This window comes from Suricata suricatta, chromosome 9 (genome assembly GCF_006229205.1).
Source record: "Suricata suricatta isolate VVHF042 chromosome 9, meerkat_22Aug2017_6uvM2_HiC, whole genome shotgun sequence".
Classification (NCBI taxonomy): domain Eukaryota; kingdom Metazoa; phylum Chordata; class Mammalia; order Carnivora; family Herpestidae; genus Suricata; species Suricata suricatta.
The window spans coordinates 109,847,742-109,868,131 of record NC_043708.1 but is presented as its reverse complement, the minus strand read 5'-3'; the positions used below and the strand labels follow the sequence as shown (position 1 = coordinate 109,868,131).

The following is a 20,390-nucleotide window of genomic DNA, read 5'->3' as shown; positions in this document are numbered from 1 at the left end:
CACCTTCCCCCCCCCCCCCCCCGCCCCCGCCTTGCTTGGGAAATTCTTTGATCCTGTGTTTCATTATTTCCTTTCTTTACTAGGATTATAATTTGAAGGAATTAGTGATCACAGTGCGCTGCACATCCCACTGGACACGTCTTTGCTTTTTGTAGTCAAAAATTATTAAGTGGTGACACAAAATATCTTTAACTTTTAAGTAGCTATAAAAAACTTTTTCTGTTGTAGTAAGTGACATTGCCTGCATTTGTGGAAAGTATTAGGAGATGATGCTTTGGCTTTGGACACACCTGGATTCCAGACCAGACTCTAGTACTATTAGCTTGTGACTGTGGGCAAAGTACTTAACTTTTTTGGCTCTTAGTTTCCATCTTTAAGGACATTCTAATAGCACCTATCTTATAGGGCTGTTGTAGGATTAAATGAGATAATATAAAGTACTTAGCACATTGTCTAACATATAACACATACTTAGGAAGTATTACCTTTTGATGTACGTGTCTAAAAATAGCTTTCAAAGAGTACATAAATAGATGTCTGTTAGTGTTTTAAGGGATTTTAAATCTTGTTTTTAGATACATTTGTTTAAATATATATAATATCATTTACTAATTCAAAGAACATTTACTTTTTACTTACTCCCATTTTCCTGTATGCAGGTAGGAAATTAAATCAGATCAGCATTCTTTCCTTCTTAGGAAGTGAGGGGTGGTAGTGTCAGGTTGAGAGACTTGGTTGGTTCTGTGCAGTGGGAATTGTGTTCAGGCTGTTTCTTGGCTACTTTTGAATTGTATGGTGTTGGGATTTGAGATTACATTGAGATTGGATGAGTTCTTGGGGTTCTGGACAGACTTGCAGATATTCCTTTTACATTAGCATGGTCAGTAGATTGATAAAGAAGCTTAAATGTCAGTCTGCATTTCAGAAGGGAAAAAAAAAAACAAATCCACTAACAGATTTCTAGAGCATAATCAAGTAGGAGGTCCCTGACTTATTGTGGTTCAATTCAAAGTTTTTCAATTTTATGATGGTGCAAAAAGTAGTAATGTATTCAGTAGACACCATATTTTGAATTTTGATTTATTCCCGGTCAGTGATCTACAAGTGGCAAGTGGCAGCTTCCAGTCAGCCATGCTGTTGTGAGGTTAAACAACCAATAAACTTGAAACCGTTCAGGACCCATATAGCCATTCTATTTTTCATTCTCAGTACAGTATGCAACCAATTACCTTAGATATTCACTTTCTTATAAAGTAGGCTTATGTTATATGATTTTGCCCAACTGTAGGCTAATATAAGTGTTCTGAGCATGTTTAAGGTAGGCTAGGCTAAGCTATGATGTTCAGTAGGTTTGGTGTAATAAATGCATTTTTGACTTAAAATTTCAGCTTACAACAGGTTTATTAGGATGTAACGCCATTGTAAGTCGAGGATGGTTTGAGAGGGCATAAACTCTCCCAGTTCACAGAGAATATGAGAATAAGAGCACTTGTAATTTCCACTTAATGATCGAGAGTGTGATTAGAGTATGACTCTTTACTGCTTCCTAGGGATTTACTGGTGACCAGTTTTCCATGGTGGTTAAACCAATAGTAAAATGAATGGAACCAGCTTCCTTTACCTGTCTCTCTGTGTTAGTTGGCATTGAATTTGACAGGTCGGCCGGTGGCAGTTTTTGAGACCAAGACATTAGTCCTTGATAACACTTTACCTGGAAGTGAGCTCAGCTTTTCATTGCTGAGGGTTGGTGTCTCCTTTCTGAAATTCTGAAACTTCCTTTGCATCTGAGAATGACATCTTTTTGGCTTCTTGGAGCCTCTGGTAGATAGTTCCTTACAAGGAACTGACATGATTTGAAGAGGTAGTTTAGAAAAGCATTTGCAAGGCAGACCATTGAGTCTAATACTGTTACTGGATTCCTGTCCTCCCCACATTTTGCATGTTTTATGAATTGAAAGACTACTATGAATTTGGAGGTTGTAACCTCTACTTGAATAAGTATAGGACCTCTCTTAGGACTTTGAGGTCCATGAGGTGGAGTTTATCTCCAAAGGCAAATACTTATATGGATATAAACAAAATTTTCCACTTAGCAGCCTCCACTTTTAGCCAGCTTCATTACATCCTTGGCTTCTGGACTGTAGAAAACTAGTCCATTAAATTCAGATCATTCCTCTGACATGTATTTAACCTGATGTTGGTAGATCCTGGCTCCTCTCTGTTCACTGCAGAGGGGCCAGCTTGGTGCCAGGAGAAATTGCCCAGCCACTGAGAGTACCTCTTTTAGTTTCTTGCCCTGTACCTTAAAATACTGCCTGAAATGGTAGAAATGCTGATGGACCCTGGGGTGGAGTAAATGGGTGAGAGAGAGTATGCTTGGGCTTTGACTTAATTTACTATGGACTCCCACTCCATGTTCTTCAAACAAGTTTGGGGTTTCTACTCTCTTTCTGCCATTGCCTCCTTGTCTTATGGGAATGTAACCTAAAGCAAATTTTGGACAAGTGGAAATAGGCATCAACTTTAATTCCTGGGAAATGCCTCGCCATGATGTTGAAGCCTAGCCTTTACCATAGAATTTAATTTAACTCCTCATTATATGTTTCTTATTCTTTATGAGCTGGTCTTTGGGAGCTAGGCAACTAAACTATGTAGACAGAACCTGTCAAGTACCATAATTATTTTTAAGACTGACTTTTCAGGAGAGTTTTCTAGTTGTATGAACTTAGGAATTGTGGAAGGTATAGCTCTCCATTGGCAATAAGTTGGGTTGCTGTTACTATTGGTTCCACTCCTGAGCTGACACCCTTAGTAATTCTCACTCTGAAGTACAGACTCTCTTATTTATCTATGCTTGAATGTCTGCATTCAGGTAGAGGCTACCTAATCACAGACAGCTGGGTTGTTTGTTTGCCACAGGCCCAGGGAAGAATAGGATGTGGGAGAAGTCTATGTGGAACTCAGGATGGAATCCTGTATGAGAGAGAAACATGCTACCTTTTTGGTTGAAATTTGGACTCTGATTCCCAAGAGAAGGTGTCATTAGGTCAGTTAATATTTCTTGTTGAGGCCTACAAAAGACATTACATCTCTAACTAACAAGTATTCCCCCATCCAAAAGAGAGATCCTGACTTGGCATAAAGAACTACTGCCACTTGTGTTTATCTTTCATCACTTGCCTGAATTTGAAAAGGTAATGGTTTGTGCTCTAAGGAAAGAGACTCTTCCCTGAGACCTGAGGCTTTCTCATTCCTACCAACTGGGCCCATTGCTAAAATGCTTCCCAGTGGGCTTGCTTCTGCCTGGCTAGCACCTGGGCTGCCCCGGCTTGTAATTAGCCTGCCTTTGCTTCATAAGCTTCCCAGGGTGGTTCTTCTTCTAAAAGCTTGTATGAAATGCTATTTACTGTCTCTATATCTTTATAGTTTAAAAATGAATCCTTTTTGTTCTTTGCAACTCATTTGCTTTTTTCTTTTCTTTAAATTACTATTAACACCTGTTGATTCTTTTTTTTCTGCTTGGCCTGTCACTGCATTCCTGCTCCCCCTCCCTCTAGCTGGGTTTGTCAAGTCGCCCATGTCAGAAACTAAGCTCACTGGGGACGCCTTTGAGCTGTACTGTGACGTGGTCGGGAGCCCCACGCCAGAGATCCAGTGGTGGTACGCAGAAGTCAACCGGGCAGAGTCTTTCAGACAGCTGTGGGACGGTGCTCGGAAGCGCCGTGTCACCGTAAACACCGCCTACGGGTCAAACGGCGTGAGTGTGCTGAGAATAACCCGGCTCACCTTGGAGGACTCTGGGACTTACGAGTGCAGGGCCAGCAACGACCCCAAGAGGAATGACTTGAGGCAAAACCCCTCCATAACATGGATTCGAGCCCAGGCCACCATAAGCGTCCTTCAGAGTGAGTCCAGCACCCTACAGTAGTAGTACTGTAGTCATTAGAGGTGGCCCGATGACCCTTCCCTTCTGCTTCCTTTCCCTCTTCCCCAGTATGATCGCTCACCCCACCCCTTGTCTTCGTTTTTTCAAACCCACGACCCTTCTGGTTGTAGTGTATAAAAACATCTGTGGCAACTTTTTTTTTTCTTTGCCGTCCTTTCTACCTCCCTCATCCCCCAACCCTTCTCTGTGTCTTTCTCCTCAGGAACAAAGAATTTGGGGAAATCCGTGCAAAATCATCTGCAATGGGAAGAGGTGGGGAGGGAGAACGGGGGAGGTTCAAAAAACTACTTGAACTCACAAGACAAGGCAGTTAATCCAGGGTAGTGTTGAATTGTTTCTTTCCCTCCCCTTTAATTTTGTAGTAGGTTTCCTGCTATCCTTTTGCTGATTTATTCTCTGGTGCCTTTTTATTTTTGTTTCTCTCCCCAGTCTAACTACTTTTTATTTCTTCTGTTCATCTGTTTGAAGCTCTCTGAATACCTGCCTTCACCTCTATGATTTTAAGTTTGTGTCTGCCCAGCCTCTTCCCTCACTGTGACTTGGTGTCATCCTGTTCTGTGATGGGAATGTCGCCATAGGTGCGGTGTGGTGGTGTGTTTTGGTTGTTGGGTGGCATGTAAGCTTGGGTATTTCCATAGTTCCAGCTCTTTTTCTTTTCTGAAACAGTGGCACGTGCTTCTCTGATAACAGCCCTGCACTACAGCAGTACACTCCTCACTGGTCCAGCCCATCCAGTCTCCTGTTCTTTTAAAAGCAGTAGCCTGAGATTTCCTCCATATGTCTGGCTATTAGGCACCAGGTGACACAAGCTGCAAAGTATTTTTTTTCTAAACCCCATCATGCTGTTTCAGAGTCAGAGTTGCATCTGCTTCCTGTTCACAGAGAGTTTGACTCTGATGACTGACTATTGGCACAGTACGCCTCATCCCAGAAGCTGGCAGCCCCAGAAATAGTTTGGAAGCCATTCACACTGGCCTTTTCTTGTGTATTAAAAAAAGAAGAAACTAAATTCCAACCAAGTAATGAGGGACAGCTAAGCGGCTGGCTTAGGATTCTTCTCTTCAATCTGTTGTAGCAGGTATAAGTAAGACATTAGACACAGGGACTTTTGTGACCACTTCTTTCTAACAAGTATCTTGCTACTTGTATAGTGGGAAGGAGAGGGAGGGAAAAGCCACCACATAGCCAGTGCTCCAGGCTGGGAAGAGTTCTAGCCCCACATCTGACCTGATTATAATTGAGGGAGCATACTCTACTTAATGGAAAGATCCTCTGGATTTTTCACCTTTTCTTCAAGGACTCAGACCTGTAGCCATTTCTGGCTTAAAGAACTGATTGATTTAGAAAGAGTAAGTAAAAATAGTAAAAACACATTTATGAGGAATTTGGTAATAACACAGGAATTAATAGGATATGGGCCCTGAATCTATCTGTATATTTAATATGGAAGATGGGTTAGTTGTCCTTTATAGTTCCTTAGAAGATGCCTATGGAAAGATGAGGCCTTAGGGAAGAGATAGGAGAGGCTGCTGCAGCTGGCACTGTTCAATCAGAGAACCTGCTTCTGGAAAGGGGAAAAGAAAACCTTGTCTATGTGAAAATGGGGAATATTAACCCAGCGATTTTCCTTTTATTTAACAATTTTTCCCTTGCACGCTTCCTTCTCCTGCCCCACTCCCCGTTCCTTTCCTCATAAAAGCAGAATTACCCAAATGGCCACAAAGATCTGCAGAAGTTTGTAGGCATGGACTGGGCTGGGCATTTGGTATTTGTACTTCGAGGAGCTTGACTCAAGTAGACTCATAGTTAAGAGGTCGTGCCTTGGGACTGGAAGAAGATGAGTCTTCGGGGTACTTACAGCCAATCCTGAGAATACATAACGTTTCCCCACTTTACTTGGAAATAAACTTCCTAACTTAGAAATGTCTGCATGTGGCTGAACCAAACCCTGGCCAGTTCAATCTCGTCCCAGACTTCCCCATCAATCAGTTAACCCTAGTTAACTGTTTAAGAGAGCTGAGCTGCTGCTGCTGCTACTTTAAAAAAACACCCTGAATTCACTCTAATTGGATTGTTTTATGATTTTAGCATCCCCATCTCCAGGGGGAGGTTGAAGTCTTCTAAAATGACTTCTTGACAGTATTTCCCTGCAAAGCTCCTTGAGTATGAGAAATATGCCCAGTTCTTAGGGTATCTCCTTGGCCATAGTGTGTTCTACACATGTGTGACGGTGAGGGTAAGGGTCTCCCATCCACTGCTTCTCTGTAGGAGTCAGTGGCAGGCAAAAACTTTGGGGGCTTCTCCTAAATGTTCATCTCTCTTGGACTTTCATGGGCATTGCTGGGCCACAGAAACAAAAGCTCCACCTTCATCCTGGTACAGAATGCAGATGTGGCACCATGGCCAAGGAGCTTGGGTTAGCACTGGTTTCCATATACAGCAATCACTGGAGGGAGGTTACCACACCCCACAACCTTCCTGTGGTGCAGAATCATTTAAACCTATTTAAATTATCCACTTGCTCCCAGCTGACTCTCTCCTGGATCTTTAACACTTAAGGGGAAAAGTGCTTTCCTTTGCCTTCCAAGAATTCTTGGCAGAAAGTCTACCAGGTTGCTCTCATCAACTTCTTAATCTCCCTGAGCTGCAGTGGGCATTTACATCGTCACAGGTAAGAGTAGCATTTACTTTGGCCTTCTTGTGTTTAAACATCTAGAAGCTCTTGGCCTCATTCTCAGAGTTTACCGTTTCTCAGTGCAGTCTGAGAAGAACCAGAAGGAGAGTCCCAAATGGGACAGAAAATAAAATTGGATAATAAAAATTTAGTAAAAACTTAAAAGTGTGTTTGGATTTTAATGTTGCCTTTATATTTTTAATTTCTGTGGAGTACTGGTTCTCTCTTTTTTTGTTTTTGCTTGGTTTTGATTTTTCTTGGAATTGTGGTGCTTTCTGCTGATGGTGTGTGTGCGCCTTCCGTTGCAGGGTTTGCAGCCGTTCTGCCCGACTTAAAGGCCCAGGGATTTGGCTTCTGTCCAGTGTGTTTTGGAAACCATGGGACACCACTGCGCTAACGTGTTTACATGCATCTGCTTCTGTCTTAGTGGCTGCTATGCCTCCATTATCTGTACATAGAGACCCTGTTTGATGTTACCAGTAAGGATCAGTGCTGAATGGAAGATAACCATTATCCCTTTGCCAGAGTTGAAAAATAGTGAGAAGCAATTTAATTGAAGAAACTTGAGGATTTGCTTTATTTGCCACAGTTTTCTTTGATATGAGTCTACAGTCAGAAATGCTGCATTGATTAGGAGGTCCTTGGGCATTAAATTTTTCAAGTGTCCCATGACTTCTTCATCCTGTCCTCCTCCCCGCACAGTGAACAAAGCTTCGAAGGGAGAGTGTTCTGTCCTCAAGAGTTAAGAGTCAGCACTATATTGCATAAAATGGTGTTAGGTTGCTGCTATAGAGTTACCAAGGGCAGGGAAATGGGAAGCTAGTCAAGAATTTTTGAGAAAAAAGTAGAAAAAGAATAAAAGAGGAGAAAATACCTCTAATTGTGGATTGAAAAAGTTTAGACTTTCCCTGAAAATGTCTAAGTATGTGAAAAGATTAGAGATAAGTAACAACAACAGAAAGGCAGCAAACAAACATCTTGACTTTCATATAGTGGTGGAATTCAAAAGGCTTTAAGGATGAACCTTCCAGGAATGACAGTGTGTGCCTTACAAAATTTTTGCTCAGTGTGTTCTAGAATTTGGGTCAAATAAGTTATTTTTGTAGATTCTAAACTAATGACCCCACGTTACCTAAGCCCAGGATAGAACCAGAAGATGAAGTATATAACTTGCTGTAGGGTGGAAAGTGTGTGGGGGGGTTTGGGGCTGGAAAAGGGAGGCAGAAATAGAGAATTCAGTCAGATGTATGTTCTAGGTCCGGCTTTGCCACTAATCATAATTATGGCCTTGCACAAGCCATTTGCTGTCTCTAGCTCTTAAAGAGTGGGGTTCAGTGAACTCTAAGGGCCTCTCAGCTCTAAAATGCTTAGAGCCCATGATACCAACACATACTGCATTCTAGTTATATTATCTGCACAGTGGAATGTGTTTTAAACAGCAATTCTGAAAAGGTTTTGTTTGGGGAATAAATATGCGCTGGAGAGAAGAACTGTGATGATTCCTTAAGAATTTTTTCTTGGCAAAATTTGGAAAATGCAATAGACTTCTGGCAGGAAATTTGCTTTTAGGATCTACACTGTCTTTTTCTGCATCATTAATGGCCATGGCTGGTTTGCCATAGGTTTATCAGAATTAAATGTGGGAAAAGCCATGCATGTATTATCTAATTACAGCTATTACTGTTCCAAGGCCTAGTGACTCCATAGGGAGTTTATTAGTTATATAAATGATATTGCCTTTGTCTTCAGAACTGCAAGCTGAATTGGTTGGTGTTTCTTATATCATAAAACCATGGTGTTCAAAAGTGTAAGTGGATTGTTGCCAGTATAAGTACCCATAATACTCCCATTCTTTTCACGTCTAGGCAAACTGGTCTTCAGGCTGTTGTCTGCGCTAGTGGTCATTTGCTTATAATCATTGTTTTTCCTTTCTTGACTCCCTAAAGTGGTAAAGTGAAATTCCTCATGTGGTCCTGTCTGCCCTCCCTCTTCTTCTAGTCTCCCCGTCCTACCCCATCCAATTCTCAGGCCAGGGCTACAGAGAACAAAAGGCTGTGGCTCCCTATCACTGTGCACTCTTATTACAGAGCCAAGGATTGTCACCAGTGAAGAAATCATTCTTCGAGACAGCCCTGTTCTCCCCGTCACCCTGCAGTGTAACCTCACCTCCAGCTCTCATACTCTAACATACAGCTACTGGACAAAGAATGGGGTAGAGCTGACTGCCACTCGCAAGAATGCCAGCAACATGGAATACAGGTGAGAGGGACTAACATCTCCTAGGAAGATGGGAGGGAGCAGCGAACTTACTATGGGCATTCATAATCCATAATTCTGTTATGTGGGAGATGTATAGGATAAATATGGTCCTTCTCCGGAGAGTCTAATCCAGTGTATCTGGGGTGAGGCCCAGTAATCTATTAAAGATTTTGAAAGGATTCCAATGAATAGCTAGGCTTGAGAGCCATAGGTATTCCCCTCACTATGATGATAGAGAAGCGGAGGGCATAAGGAGTGATTTTATCAGGGTAACCATGCTAGTCAGTAGGAAAGTCAATTTGAATGCAGATCTTTTGACTTAATCCAGTGGTTTGAGGAATCAGATTGAAATCTGCTTTAGGACTCTTAGAGCAAGAATACCATAGGTGATCTTTCCACTGGGTAGAATTCCTAGTGATTTCCCTTTTAGAAGTGATTAATATGACCATAACTGGATCAAGGACAGTAGATACAGGGCTCTTTAGTGATCTGGAATAAGGTTAGTAGCCTGGAAACATCCATTGAAAGGGAGGATATTTGCTGGCTGAAGTTAATCCGGCACCCAAACATTTGGTGCTTTTTTGGAATATCTAGAATACATGGCACCTCATTTTTCAGAATAGTTTGTGATTAAAACCTAATCCTGAAAAGGATTGGCTAATCCTTTTTGTCAGGATGATGCAATGAGAAGAAAGAGTGCACTGGAGTGAGATCAGGAAAACTTGTGTACCAGTAGTAGCAAGGGTATTCTGCAGTATTTTGCAAAATGGAGATCTTTTCATACTCCTTATTTAATTGATCCACATTAATTTCTGGATCCTCATCTTCTCAAGTGAGGAAGCTAAAACTCAAAGAGTAATAACTTGCCTGTTTTCAAGGCGAAATACTGTAGCTAGTAAATTTCAGAAACAAGGGTTGGTTCCAGGTCTTCTGACTTTCTAGCATCTAGGTCATTCCGCCCCCCCCCCCCCCCCCCCCCCCCGGGCCATTTTAGTCACAAGTTAATCTGTCCACTGTACTTTTTTCTCGTATTAAATTGGAAATATAGCCTCAGCTGTATTCTCATAGTTTGGAAAAGATTAATCAAATAGAAGTGTTGGGTGGAATGAAAAGCATATATATATATTCCTGGTCTGCTTCTTAGTTTTTTACAAGTTTGTATTTCTTAATAACTCTTTCAGGGTACCAGATATCCAATTGTGTTTCTCTTGGGTCTTGTACTATGTCACCCATATGGATTTGAACTGTAACTTTATAAGTTTGAGCCTGACTTTATAAAATACCACTGCTGTTGCTCCTCCCCGCACTCTTCCCCCTTCTCTGTTTCCCCTTCTTCTTCTTCTTCTTCTTCTTCTTCCTCCTCTTTTTCCTTTTCTTCCTCTTAGTTGATTTGAAGCTCTCCAGGAGAGTTCTGCATTGTCAGTTTTTCAAGGAATCTGTGTTCTCCCACATTTTGTGAAAATAACAATTGATGAGCCCTTGAGCCACCTGTTTAGTCAGCCATGGAGCCAATCTCAGACTGTGCTTCTGCTCAGCTCTAGGGGACGTTTCCATTTGCTTCAGCTGCTTCCCAACAGCTAATTGGCAGGAATGTTTAGGGAGATTTTCAGCCCATAGGCATAGGCTCAAGCTTGGGAGTCCTCTTTCTAAGTCTTTTCAAGGAACTGAGAGTCAGCCTGAGCTCTAAAGATACAGCTGCTATTCTTCCTCTAAATTCTGGAACATTTGCTAAGAGCAGATGACTTGTATCTGTTTTCCAGTTGGGAGGATAGTGGTTTAAGAAGAGTCCCTTCTATAAAATTTAGAAGACTCTTGGTGGTTCCTTTTAGAATATTAGGCTGCCATGGGTAAGCTGAGACCGTCCTGGGGATAAACTGTGTGCCCATAACCCGTGTTTCTTTTTTGTGATTGAACAATAAGGTGGATAAATATGTTGGACCACTCATTGGTCAAGGTATTTCTGAGTTTTTCTGTCATTAACTAGTGTAGTGGAGCTTTGACCATCACAAATAGTCTGTTTTAACCACTGAGCAAAAGAGCAGGAGCTATATAATGGTTATCTTCTGATGTGGATTTCTCAGCCTTTTTGCATATATTTGAGGGGGCGGTGTGTAGGCCATAGTGTACTGAGCTGGCTTGAAGCTGGTCATCGGGCAAGACAGCTTGTTGAAGATCACCCTGTGAATTCAGAGGAAATGCAGTTCTGGCCACACACACTTCTACAGTTCTTGTCCCCCTACTTAAATTGGTTGGGATCTCTGACAGCTGTGCACTCTGAGTTTATATTCACTCTGTCATTTACTCATTTGTTTATTCATCCCCCTGCTACATTCCAGCCAGGCCAGGCGCTGAGTATAGATCTGTTCACAAAATAAATAGTGCCTATCCACATAGAACTTGGCCTGTTAGGAAACCAGACATTCATTAAACAGTTACATAAACATAATTACACGTTGTGGTGAACGCTTGTGAAGAATGACAGTGTGGTATGAGAGAGAATATCATGGAGGGGGATGTCACTTTGATTGGGGGTAGGAAGAAGTGACGTGAGCCAAGACTGATGCAAAGGTAGGCTAAGATGATGGGAAGAGTATTCTCTGTAAAGGAACATCTCGTGTCAAGGTTTTGAGATAGGAACAAGTGTGACATGTTGAAAAACTGAGGAGAGCCCAGCAGGGCTAGAAAGTCGCTGAGGTGAGGGTATGACAGATCATGCAGGGCTCTGAGTTTTAACTGCACTTAGGTATTAAAAGTTTAGTTGCATCTCTGCGGTTGGTGCTGTGATGGCAGATTTTTTTCTTTCTTTTTTTTAAATTATCCTTTGGGTCCTGTTGGTGAGTAGACACACAGAAAGGTATGCTACTGAAATATGGGGTGGGAAGAACAAGACGACCAAGAGTCTTTAGGGAAGCACAGAAAAAGGTTTTGGTTTTTTTTCCCCCCCTACTTTTATTTATTTGACAAAACGACAAGGTGAACAAAAAGTTTTTGGTGATGGCTCCATCCTCTGTATTGATATATAGCCTATAGTATTTTGTATAGCCCTCTATTTGATTGCTTGTTTCAGGTTAGAGACCATGTATCATTCTATCTGTGTATTCCAGGTGCCCAGTAAGGAGTAAAACAATAATGTTTTGTGGAGGGAGGCTTTTTGCTTTTAGTTAGGAGGAGGGGAGTTGCATTCAGGGACCCAGGTTGGAGAACAGAGTCCCTGGTTACCCTCTTGATTCTTCTTTTGTTGTATATTTTGTTGTATATTTGTTCCCAGCTTCCTTACTTGATTTTTTTTTCTCATCTCTGCAGGATCAATAAGCCGAGAGCTGAGGATTCAGGAGAATACCACTGTGTATATCACTTTGTCAGTGCTCCTAAAGCAAATGCCACCATTGAAGTGAAAGGTACAACCCCACAGAGGCTGCAGTGTGAGCCTCTCGCTCTCCTTCTGAGACACTACCTTGGTCTGGACTCCCGGTCTTCCAGCTGTTCTTGTTCCCATTATGGAGGGCAGTATACCATTATGGTAGGACTACAGGCTCAGGAGCTCAGCTGCCCAGGTTTAAATCCAAACCCTATCATCTGTTAGCTGCGTGACTATGGCAAGTTATTAGATTATTTGTGCTCCTGTTTCCTCATTTGCAGAATCTACCTCATGGGATTATAAGGAGGAATAAATAAGTAGTAGTTTGAACCATATGGAATTGTGGTTTTTATATGGTAAAATGGTTGAATATTGGCATCTTCATATGGTTCAACCTGTGTAAATATCTTAGAACAAATAGTGCCTTATAAGTATTATTACATCTCCAGTGGGCCAGCAAGATTTGGCAAAGTACAATGTGCAGAATGAACATAGACTATTTGAGGATAATTCATTAGAATTTTAAAAAAATGTTTGTTTACGTTTGAGAGAGCACAAGCAGGGGAGGGACAGAGAGAAGGGGACAGAAGATCCAAAGTGGGCTTTGTGCTGACAGCAGCAAGCCTGATATGGGGCTTAAATTCATGAACTGTGAGATCACAAGCTGAGCTGAAGTTGGTTGCCATCCACATGTCCCATTCATTAGAATTTTAATAGAAACCCTGGGGGCATGGCATCTTAAAGATGCAGCTATAGCTAAAAGTTCCTAGAAGGGCCAAGAGAACTGTAAAAGTTGAAGCTACTTAACATCATAAATTCCAGCTTTCCTGTGTTCACTTCAGAGAAGCATCTGAGACCCAGAAAAGTACAGCCATGTGCTTTGGGTCACAGAGTGGTTTGTGGTAGAGCTAGCATTAGAACCCAGATCTTGACTCTCAGTCCCATGTTTTTCCATTTTATAAAATGGCCAGGGGGCAGGGCTGCTGTTTGAAGTCAGACTGAAGAGATGAGGGTTTTTAAAAATTTTCAGGCTTGCTTTTGCTTAGGAAGGATATAGATTTGTTCTTCAAATCCATAGGTGATCCTTAGCAGCTGGAAAGGTAAATTGAGGAAATGGGAAGGTCCTATAATAGCAGGCATCAGCTCTTTCTTAAAATATTTAAAAGTCTAGAAATTCAGATTAAAGAAAGGCTTAGATTCCAAGTTTCAATGATTTGCTATTAAATGAGGGTAGTGTCTTGGTGACACAACCCTAACTTGTAAGTTGGCGTAAGGACAGCCAGTATCTTTTCCCACTGTTAGATTGAATTTTAAATGCCTGAAAGGGTTTAGTCACAATGGCCTGGTTATAGTCCATACAGGCCAGGGAACCCTGGGATTTGATTAATTCAGGACTTTTCTTGGAGAGACCTGGGTTTATCTCTGTTTTTGAAGGATGACACATTTGTTCTGCATGAGGATGAAGGTATGAGAAGGCCTTTTCTCTAAGCCTGCCATGTGTCTTTCTTCACTTGGGTGAGCTGGCCTTCGTGGGGAGAGGTTTTATTCCTCCATGAGAGACCAGAGGCCCTGCAGCATTCTAGGCTGAACCTTTGGCCCAAAGTCCAAGTGTGGAGGTAACAGGATGGGTGAGGGAGGGAAAGTAGTTAGCTGCCCTCCCCAGGCCTAAAGGGTCATTACATGCAGTTCCTAGTCCTGGCTTCACTGTGATAGTGTTGATTTGGCTCTGAAAGTGCTACTTTCAGGAGTAGAGACAGAGGAGGTTTCCCATTGGCTTGGCTGCTTGAGAGGTGGGCTTCAGAGGCCCCTGAGGCATCTTTCCTCACATTCTCTTTGGCAGATAGGAGGTAGTGGGCCAGGGGGCAGAGAATGGGAAGCTGCAGGCAGGAGTGATTTCAGAGGAAGTGAAAACGTTCTGTGGCATCTTACCTTCGTGTATGTGCTGTGCACTGTTGAGCATTTTACTGCACAGCAGTTCAGTGAGGAAGATTGGGCAGGTGGTGATAGCCTGGTTTTAAAGGAGTAGAGTTTAAGAGAATCCTCTTTCATAGAATCCTAAGCATATTCTGTGATTAGCTTGGACAGTTATGTTAGTCTCTCAAGAAATTTCACAGGGAATTCCAGTCTTTCTTCGCCTGTCCTCTAACACCTGGATAGAGGATAGCTGAACATTTAATGTCACTTGAGGTGATAATTAGTTTAGTATGGTTAAAGACTGAACATTTGACTTTTTTTCTCTTTAACTTGAGAAAGATTTGCCATAGGCCCAGGATCATATTCTTTTTTAAAGTTTATTTATTTTCAAGAGAGAGAAAGAGAGTGAGTGAGGGGGAGGGGCAGAGAGAGAAGGGAGGAGAGAGAGATAATCCCAAGCTGACTGTGTGCTGTCAGCACAGAGCCTGACTCGGGGCCCAAATTCACGAACTGTGAGGTAATGACCTCACCTGAAATCAAGAGTCAGACACTTAACTGACTAAGCCACCTGGGTGCCCCCAGATCATATTCTAAGCTAAGTGGTTGGGTCATAAACTGCTTTGCATTGAGAGAGAGGGAGGGAGGGGAATGAAAAGAGAGAGGGAGGGAAGGTGGAACGGAGAGGGAAAGAGAGATTGGTTTCCAAAGCATTTTCATATAAACTCTGGTTTTATTTCCTTGGTACCTCTTTGGTGAGGTAAGAGACAGTTACCTTTTTTTTTTTTTTAATTTTTTTTTTTTAATGTTTGTTTATTTTTGAGAGAGACAGAGCATGAGCCGGGGAGGGCCAGAGAGAGGGAGACACGGAATCCAAAGCAGAGTCCAGGCTCCGAGCCGTCAGCACAGAGCCCAATGCGGGGCTCGAACTCATGGCCCTTGAGATCATGACCCGAGCCAAAGTCGGAGGCCCAATCAACTGAGCCATCCAGGCGCCCCAGAGACAGTTACCTTTTTATAGCTATAATGACTTGAACAATCTGCTGAGTAATACAGGTAAAAGGTGGTTGTACTTGAGAGAGATTTAAGGAACATGAGTGACCTCTGTTGAAAGGAGTCTCTTGAGAGTCTTCTTTGTGGTGTAACTAACTCAGTGTGTCAGGGCAATAGAATTTACACCAGACAGACAGATCTCTTCATCACCTATTCTGCACTCAGTCCTTTTCTTTCCCATTTGACTTTTACTGCATTTCAGCACTTCCTCCCTGGGGTGTTGTTTGGGCTCAGCACTATGCGGGGGTTAAAGGGCTTATACTAGGCCAGGACTGGGCATTGTGCAGCAGATCAGCACATCTTGAGTTACTTGTGGTGTGCAAGAGAAAAAAAGAAGGCTGAAGGAATCGGAGGGGTGCATGTCCTAGAACAGACCTGAGGTGGCAGTGTTTTCCACCCTAGCCTGTCAAGAAAGGATTTTGAGGATGGTAATATCTACGTGTAGTAGGGAAGGCCCTGCATCTGAAGTAGGGTTTTTTTTTCTTTTGTTTTTTTTTTTAAAGGACAAGGATGAGGCACAGTGTAAACAGGAAGATACTATTACTGTTTAGGATTACGTTTCTTAGGTATCTGGCAGGTGACCTGAGCAGTTGCTGGAGGTGAAAGATGGAGCAGGACTGGCCAGAGGACAGGAAACAGCAATGACTAGACCTTAGTGGGATCTTTGCCCCATAGCCCAGCCTCTCTGGGGACCCACTTAGATAACTCTGGGGAGGTGTCTCTTTCCCCAGCTTTTTGACTCTCAGGGCTTATGTCTTCAAGTGACTCCACAACCTTAATTAGAGAACATTTGTGAATAGATAGGTATTGAACTTTCTCTTCCTGTAATTCTTTAGCTTTTCTAACTCTTAACTCTCTCTCTCTTTCTTCCTTTTCTAAAATGAAAAAAATGTGCTCATAAAATGTCTAATTTGCAAAAAAAAAAAAAAAATCCCTTTCCTGACTCCCAAACTCTATCCTCATCATCAGTTATTTTGATTAATCTAAGAAACAAGGAATTAGAATTTTACTGTTTTTAGAAAAGAATTTTGGTGATCATCAAATCCTCTGCAACAAACATGCCATGGCCTCTTGTGAAAGATGTTGTTTTTCCCTCCATCCTTCTTAGCTTCCTGAGTATTTTAATATTATGACTACAATGTTAGAATCTCTTTAAGTGACCTTGTCTGACATCCCTGTTTCCTCCTCTGTTGTGGGGCCTTACAAGTGATATATTAAAGTTTACATTGGCTGAGATGGACCTCATGGTAAGACAACAAATATCATTAAGGGTAATAATATACATCTCTCATTTGTATGGCACTTTAGCATGCAGATTGTTTTCATGGTTATTTGTTTGATAGGCAGCTAGTTTGGTAGGTGAGGTTGCTTAAAAGTTGTGACATCCTCTAGGTTAGAACTGATGGCAAAGCTGGTTCTGACTCAAAATTGCCCATACTTGAAAAGTAATCCCTTGAAGCTGCTAGAACACTTTGAACGATAACCTCAGCTCAAATAACCACACCTGTTCGTTCTTTTCAGGGTGCTACCCTGACCTTCATTACTAAGAATAAGAATGGCTAACACTGCATGTTAACTGTATGCTAGGCACCATTCTAGGTGCACGGCTGTTTTTGTCCTCTCCATAGTCTTCACAACTCTTGGATGGAAATGCTGTTATTATTCCCACTTTCCAGGGGAGAAAATGGAGGCTCAAGGGAATTAGATGACTTACCTGGTGTGACAGGTAGAGAGTGGAACGAGGGTTCTCACCTGTGCTCCTAAGCACTGAGCCAGTTACTGTGTGCAGCATATAACAGTTATAAGACCTTAGACTGAGAGTTAGAGGAATTGGATTCTGAGCCTGCCCTGTCATTAAACTTGCTATGGCCCTAACCATTTGCTTTCCCTCCTTGGGCCTCAGCTTCCACAAGCATGTGATGAAGCAGGGTGAGATAGATGGGCTTGGAGGTCTTGTAAGGCTCCAGCAGTCTGTGGTTACCTTATATGGATACAAATGAGAGGTTGGGTTATTGAAGGAAGTGATCTCTAAGCTTCTTTTCTTCATGGTAGTGGCTGTGTCAACGTCTCAACTTTGAGAATGTCACCTCAGTGTCTCCTATACCTCCAGTCACTCCTGTCTTAGGGGACACTTCCTTCTTATAGTCCCCTTGTCTCAAACACTGGTGCCAGGAAGTGTATGAAAGCAGTGGTTCTCAAACTTGCTTTAATATGTAGGCAACATGGTGTGCCATCAGGCTTTATTAAGAGCATTCTGGGTGATTATAGTATATAGCCAAGGTTAGAATCACCGTCTTAGAGGAGACTTCAGTTTGCTTCTATCTTGACCAATCTCATATTGCTTCTTGGGCTTAGCCCTTGGCTTAACAGTAAATCTGTTTTTTTTTTTTTAATGTTTGTTTTTGAAAGAGAGAGAGGGAGACATAGAATCTGACGTCAACACAGAGCCCAAAGTGGGGCTCAAACCCATGAACTGTGAAATCATGACCTGAGCCGAGGTCGGACACAGCCAACTGAACCACCCAGGTGCACCCACAATAAATCTTGATGTTCTCTCTGTCTTCTTAATCCAAGCCTCTTAATTTTGCCTACAGCAAAGATGAGGTGTCTCTGGGATCTCCTAGGTTGCATAAAGGAAGCAATGAGATCATCATATGGAATCAGTATGTTTACTTAGAAACAGGCTACTTACTCATTGACCCCAAAAATGGAGTTTCTTTGAATATGAGTTGTGAGGTTATGAATTTGCTTTGAAAAGTGAGCCCCAAATAAGCAGTGCATATGAGAAACCCCATACCTTGACCCCTTTCTCAGCTCCATTGTGCTTAACTGTATTTAACATCAGCTTCAGCTGAATATACCGTTGCCTAAGTGGACACTTTCTACAGCCCCCTGTCTGACAGAAGCTGAAGGTTCTGCTCTAAGTGTAGGCTGGTTAGGCAACGGTATTGAGGAACAGGAGTTTGTTGTGTCACCCACAGACTCAGATAATAAAATTGGGTTAGTTGTTGATGGGGAACTAAGACTCTTTTGGAACCTCTGTGTTACCATTCATTAGGATACTGGAAGGATATCAACTAATGTCATTAGAGTATGTGACTAACGAGGCAGTTAATTCCCAAGTGGATCTGTGAGCTCTTACTCTCTTGCCACCTAGTCCTTGCCTCCCTGAGAGGGCAAAGGGAAGTAAGATATTTGCTGTCAGACTCCTCAGACCTACCTTCAGACTGACAGACCCTGGTTAAGCAGTTCTTATTAAGTGGCAAGCCCATAGAAGGTAAAGGCATGTTAACCAATGTAAATAAATGGGCCATAAATCAAAATTTGTCGGTATCTGACCTGATTAAACCTTATTATAGTTATAAGCACAAGTCCTGTTTGTGTTAGGCAATCAGAGAACACAATATTCAGCATCTCTTTGATTTCTGAGAACTCAAAGGCCATAGTCTAAGCCTAGCCTTTCCTTTCCCTGACTCCTAATAGTTCAGTTTATATGTTTATTTTTGACCCCAAGCTCCAGTTAATACAAAGATATAATTTAATCTTCACAAGACCTCTATGAGGTGTGTATTACTCCTATATTAAAAAGTGAGTAATAAAATTTAAATGACTTAAAGGACTTTAAATGACCTGCCTTAGGTTACTCAGTTGGTGAGTAATAGTCTCATTAGAGCCTAAGTTTCTCTGACTTAAAGTCCAGAGCTTTTTTACTTCTGTTACTGTGTATGGAGTAAACTGTAACAGGTAAATCAGTACACTGCAGGTCTGGATTGTTCCAGTACCTCTACAAGCGAAGATGACGTTTGGACAGTTTGTTATGCACATTGTAAAGCATACTGTGTATTTTTATTATTATGGACTCTTTTCTAGTTCGGTTTATTTCCCTTCCATATAGTAAAGTACAAAAAGCATACTAGAATCAGCCTTGAATTTGGTTTCTACCTTTACCATTAACTAGCAGTGTAATTTTAGATATTAAAGAACTTTTCCAAACTTGAGTTTTCCATTTTATGTAAATGGGGTAATAGCTTCTTAATTGGTCGTTAAGTTACCCCCAAACTTAGTGGCTTAAAACAAGAAACTCTTACTATCTCGTAGTTTCTGTGGGTCAGGAGTTACAGAGCAGATTAGTGGAGTGACTGTGAGCTGCAGTCTTCTGAAAGCTCGACTGGGACAGGAGGATCTGTGTCCTTAGTGGCCGCCTCACATGGCTGCTGTCGGTTGCTCAGTTCCTCACTGCATGGGCCTTTTCCATAGGCTGTTTGAGTGGCCTCCCAGTGTGACAGCTAACCTGCCCCAGAATGTGGAATCCGAGAAAGGGCAAGGAGAAAGCCACAGTGGCTTTGTGAACTATCCAAAGTTGCATACCTTTACCTCTGCCTTATTTGATTCATTAGAATTGCGCCACTAAGTCCATTCCACACTCAAGGGGAGGGAGCTGTTTTGCTTCATCTTTTGAAGAGAAGAACAAAGAATTTGGAGACTAATTTGAAAACTACCATAGGTGGATGCCGAGCCCTAAGGGCTCCTCTGTTCTCTGACCAGTACTTATATGTGCTCTGAGAGACTGGTTACCTTTCTTGCTGTGGGTGCACTGTCTGGTTTAGCTGGTGGGACAGGAACAGGCTTGCTTTCTTTTTTGTCCCCACTGAATTTTCTTTTTTTTTTTCTTTTTTTTTTTTTTTTAATAACTTTGAGTATGGTTGACATAAAATGTCACATTAGTTTCAGGTATACAGCTTTGTGATTTGACAAGTTTATGCATCCTGCTATGTTCACCACAAGAGTGACTACCATTTGAGGATATGCTTTTTGATTGAGCAGTTACCATAAGGGAAAGAGAGAAATGAAAAAACTTTTCATTGATTCAAAGGCTAAAGTGATAGTTGTTATAATCACTCCCTTAAGGATAGAGTGATATGGCTTCATTTTCTCTCTGCTCAGAATACTAGTGATACTTCTACCATCCCAGGGGTGAGTAATCAGGGCTTCACTCAGTATTCTTTGCTAAGCTGAGGAGAAAGCAGCAACAGATCTAACCATTGAAAACTTTTTCCTGTAGGTCTATGCTATGTAAATATGGCCAACAAAGTGTGATGTGGTAGCTAAATTTCTAGATAGTCTCTGTGCATAGTAGCCTTTAAGGCCGTGTTCATATCTGTAAATAGAAGCCACTGTCGAAGAGCAAG

At 41.9% G+C, this 20,390-nt stretch overlaps 1 protein-coding gene across 2 annotated transcripts in view; it reads left to right on the top strand.

The window, feature by feature from the left end:
* The window catches only part of NPTN (neuroplastin), a 72,508-nt gene that overhangs the window by 34,146 nt on the left and 17,972 nt on the right, over positions 1-20,390 (top strand). For both annotated transcript variants that reach the window (XM_029952552.1, XM_029952553.1), the window contains exons 2-4: positions 3,558-3,905; positions 8,708-8,879; positions 12,183-12,277. In XM_029952552.1, coding sequence (XP_029808412.1) covers positions 3,558-3,905; positions 8,708-8,879; positions 12,183-12,277 — 615 coding nt within the window. The remainder of the gene's footprint in view (positions 1-3,557; positions 3,906-8,707; positions 8,880-12,182; positions 12,278-20,390) is intronic.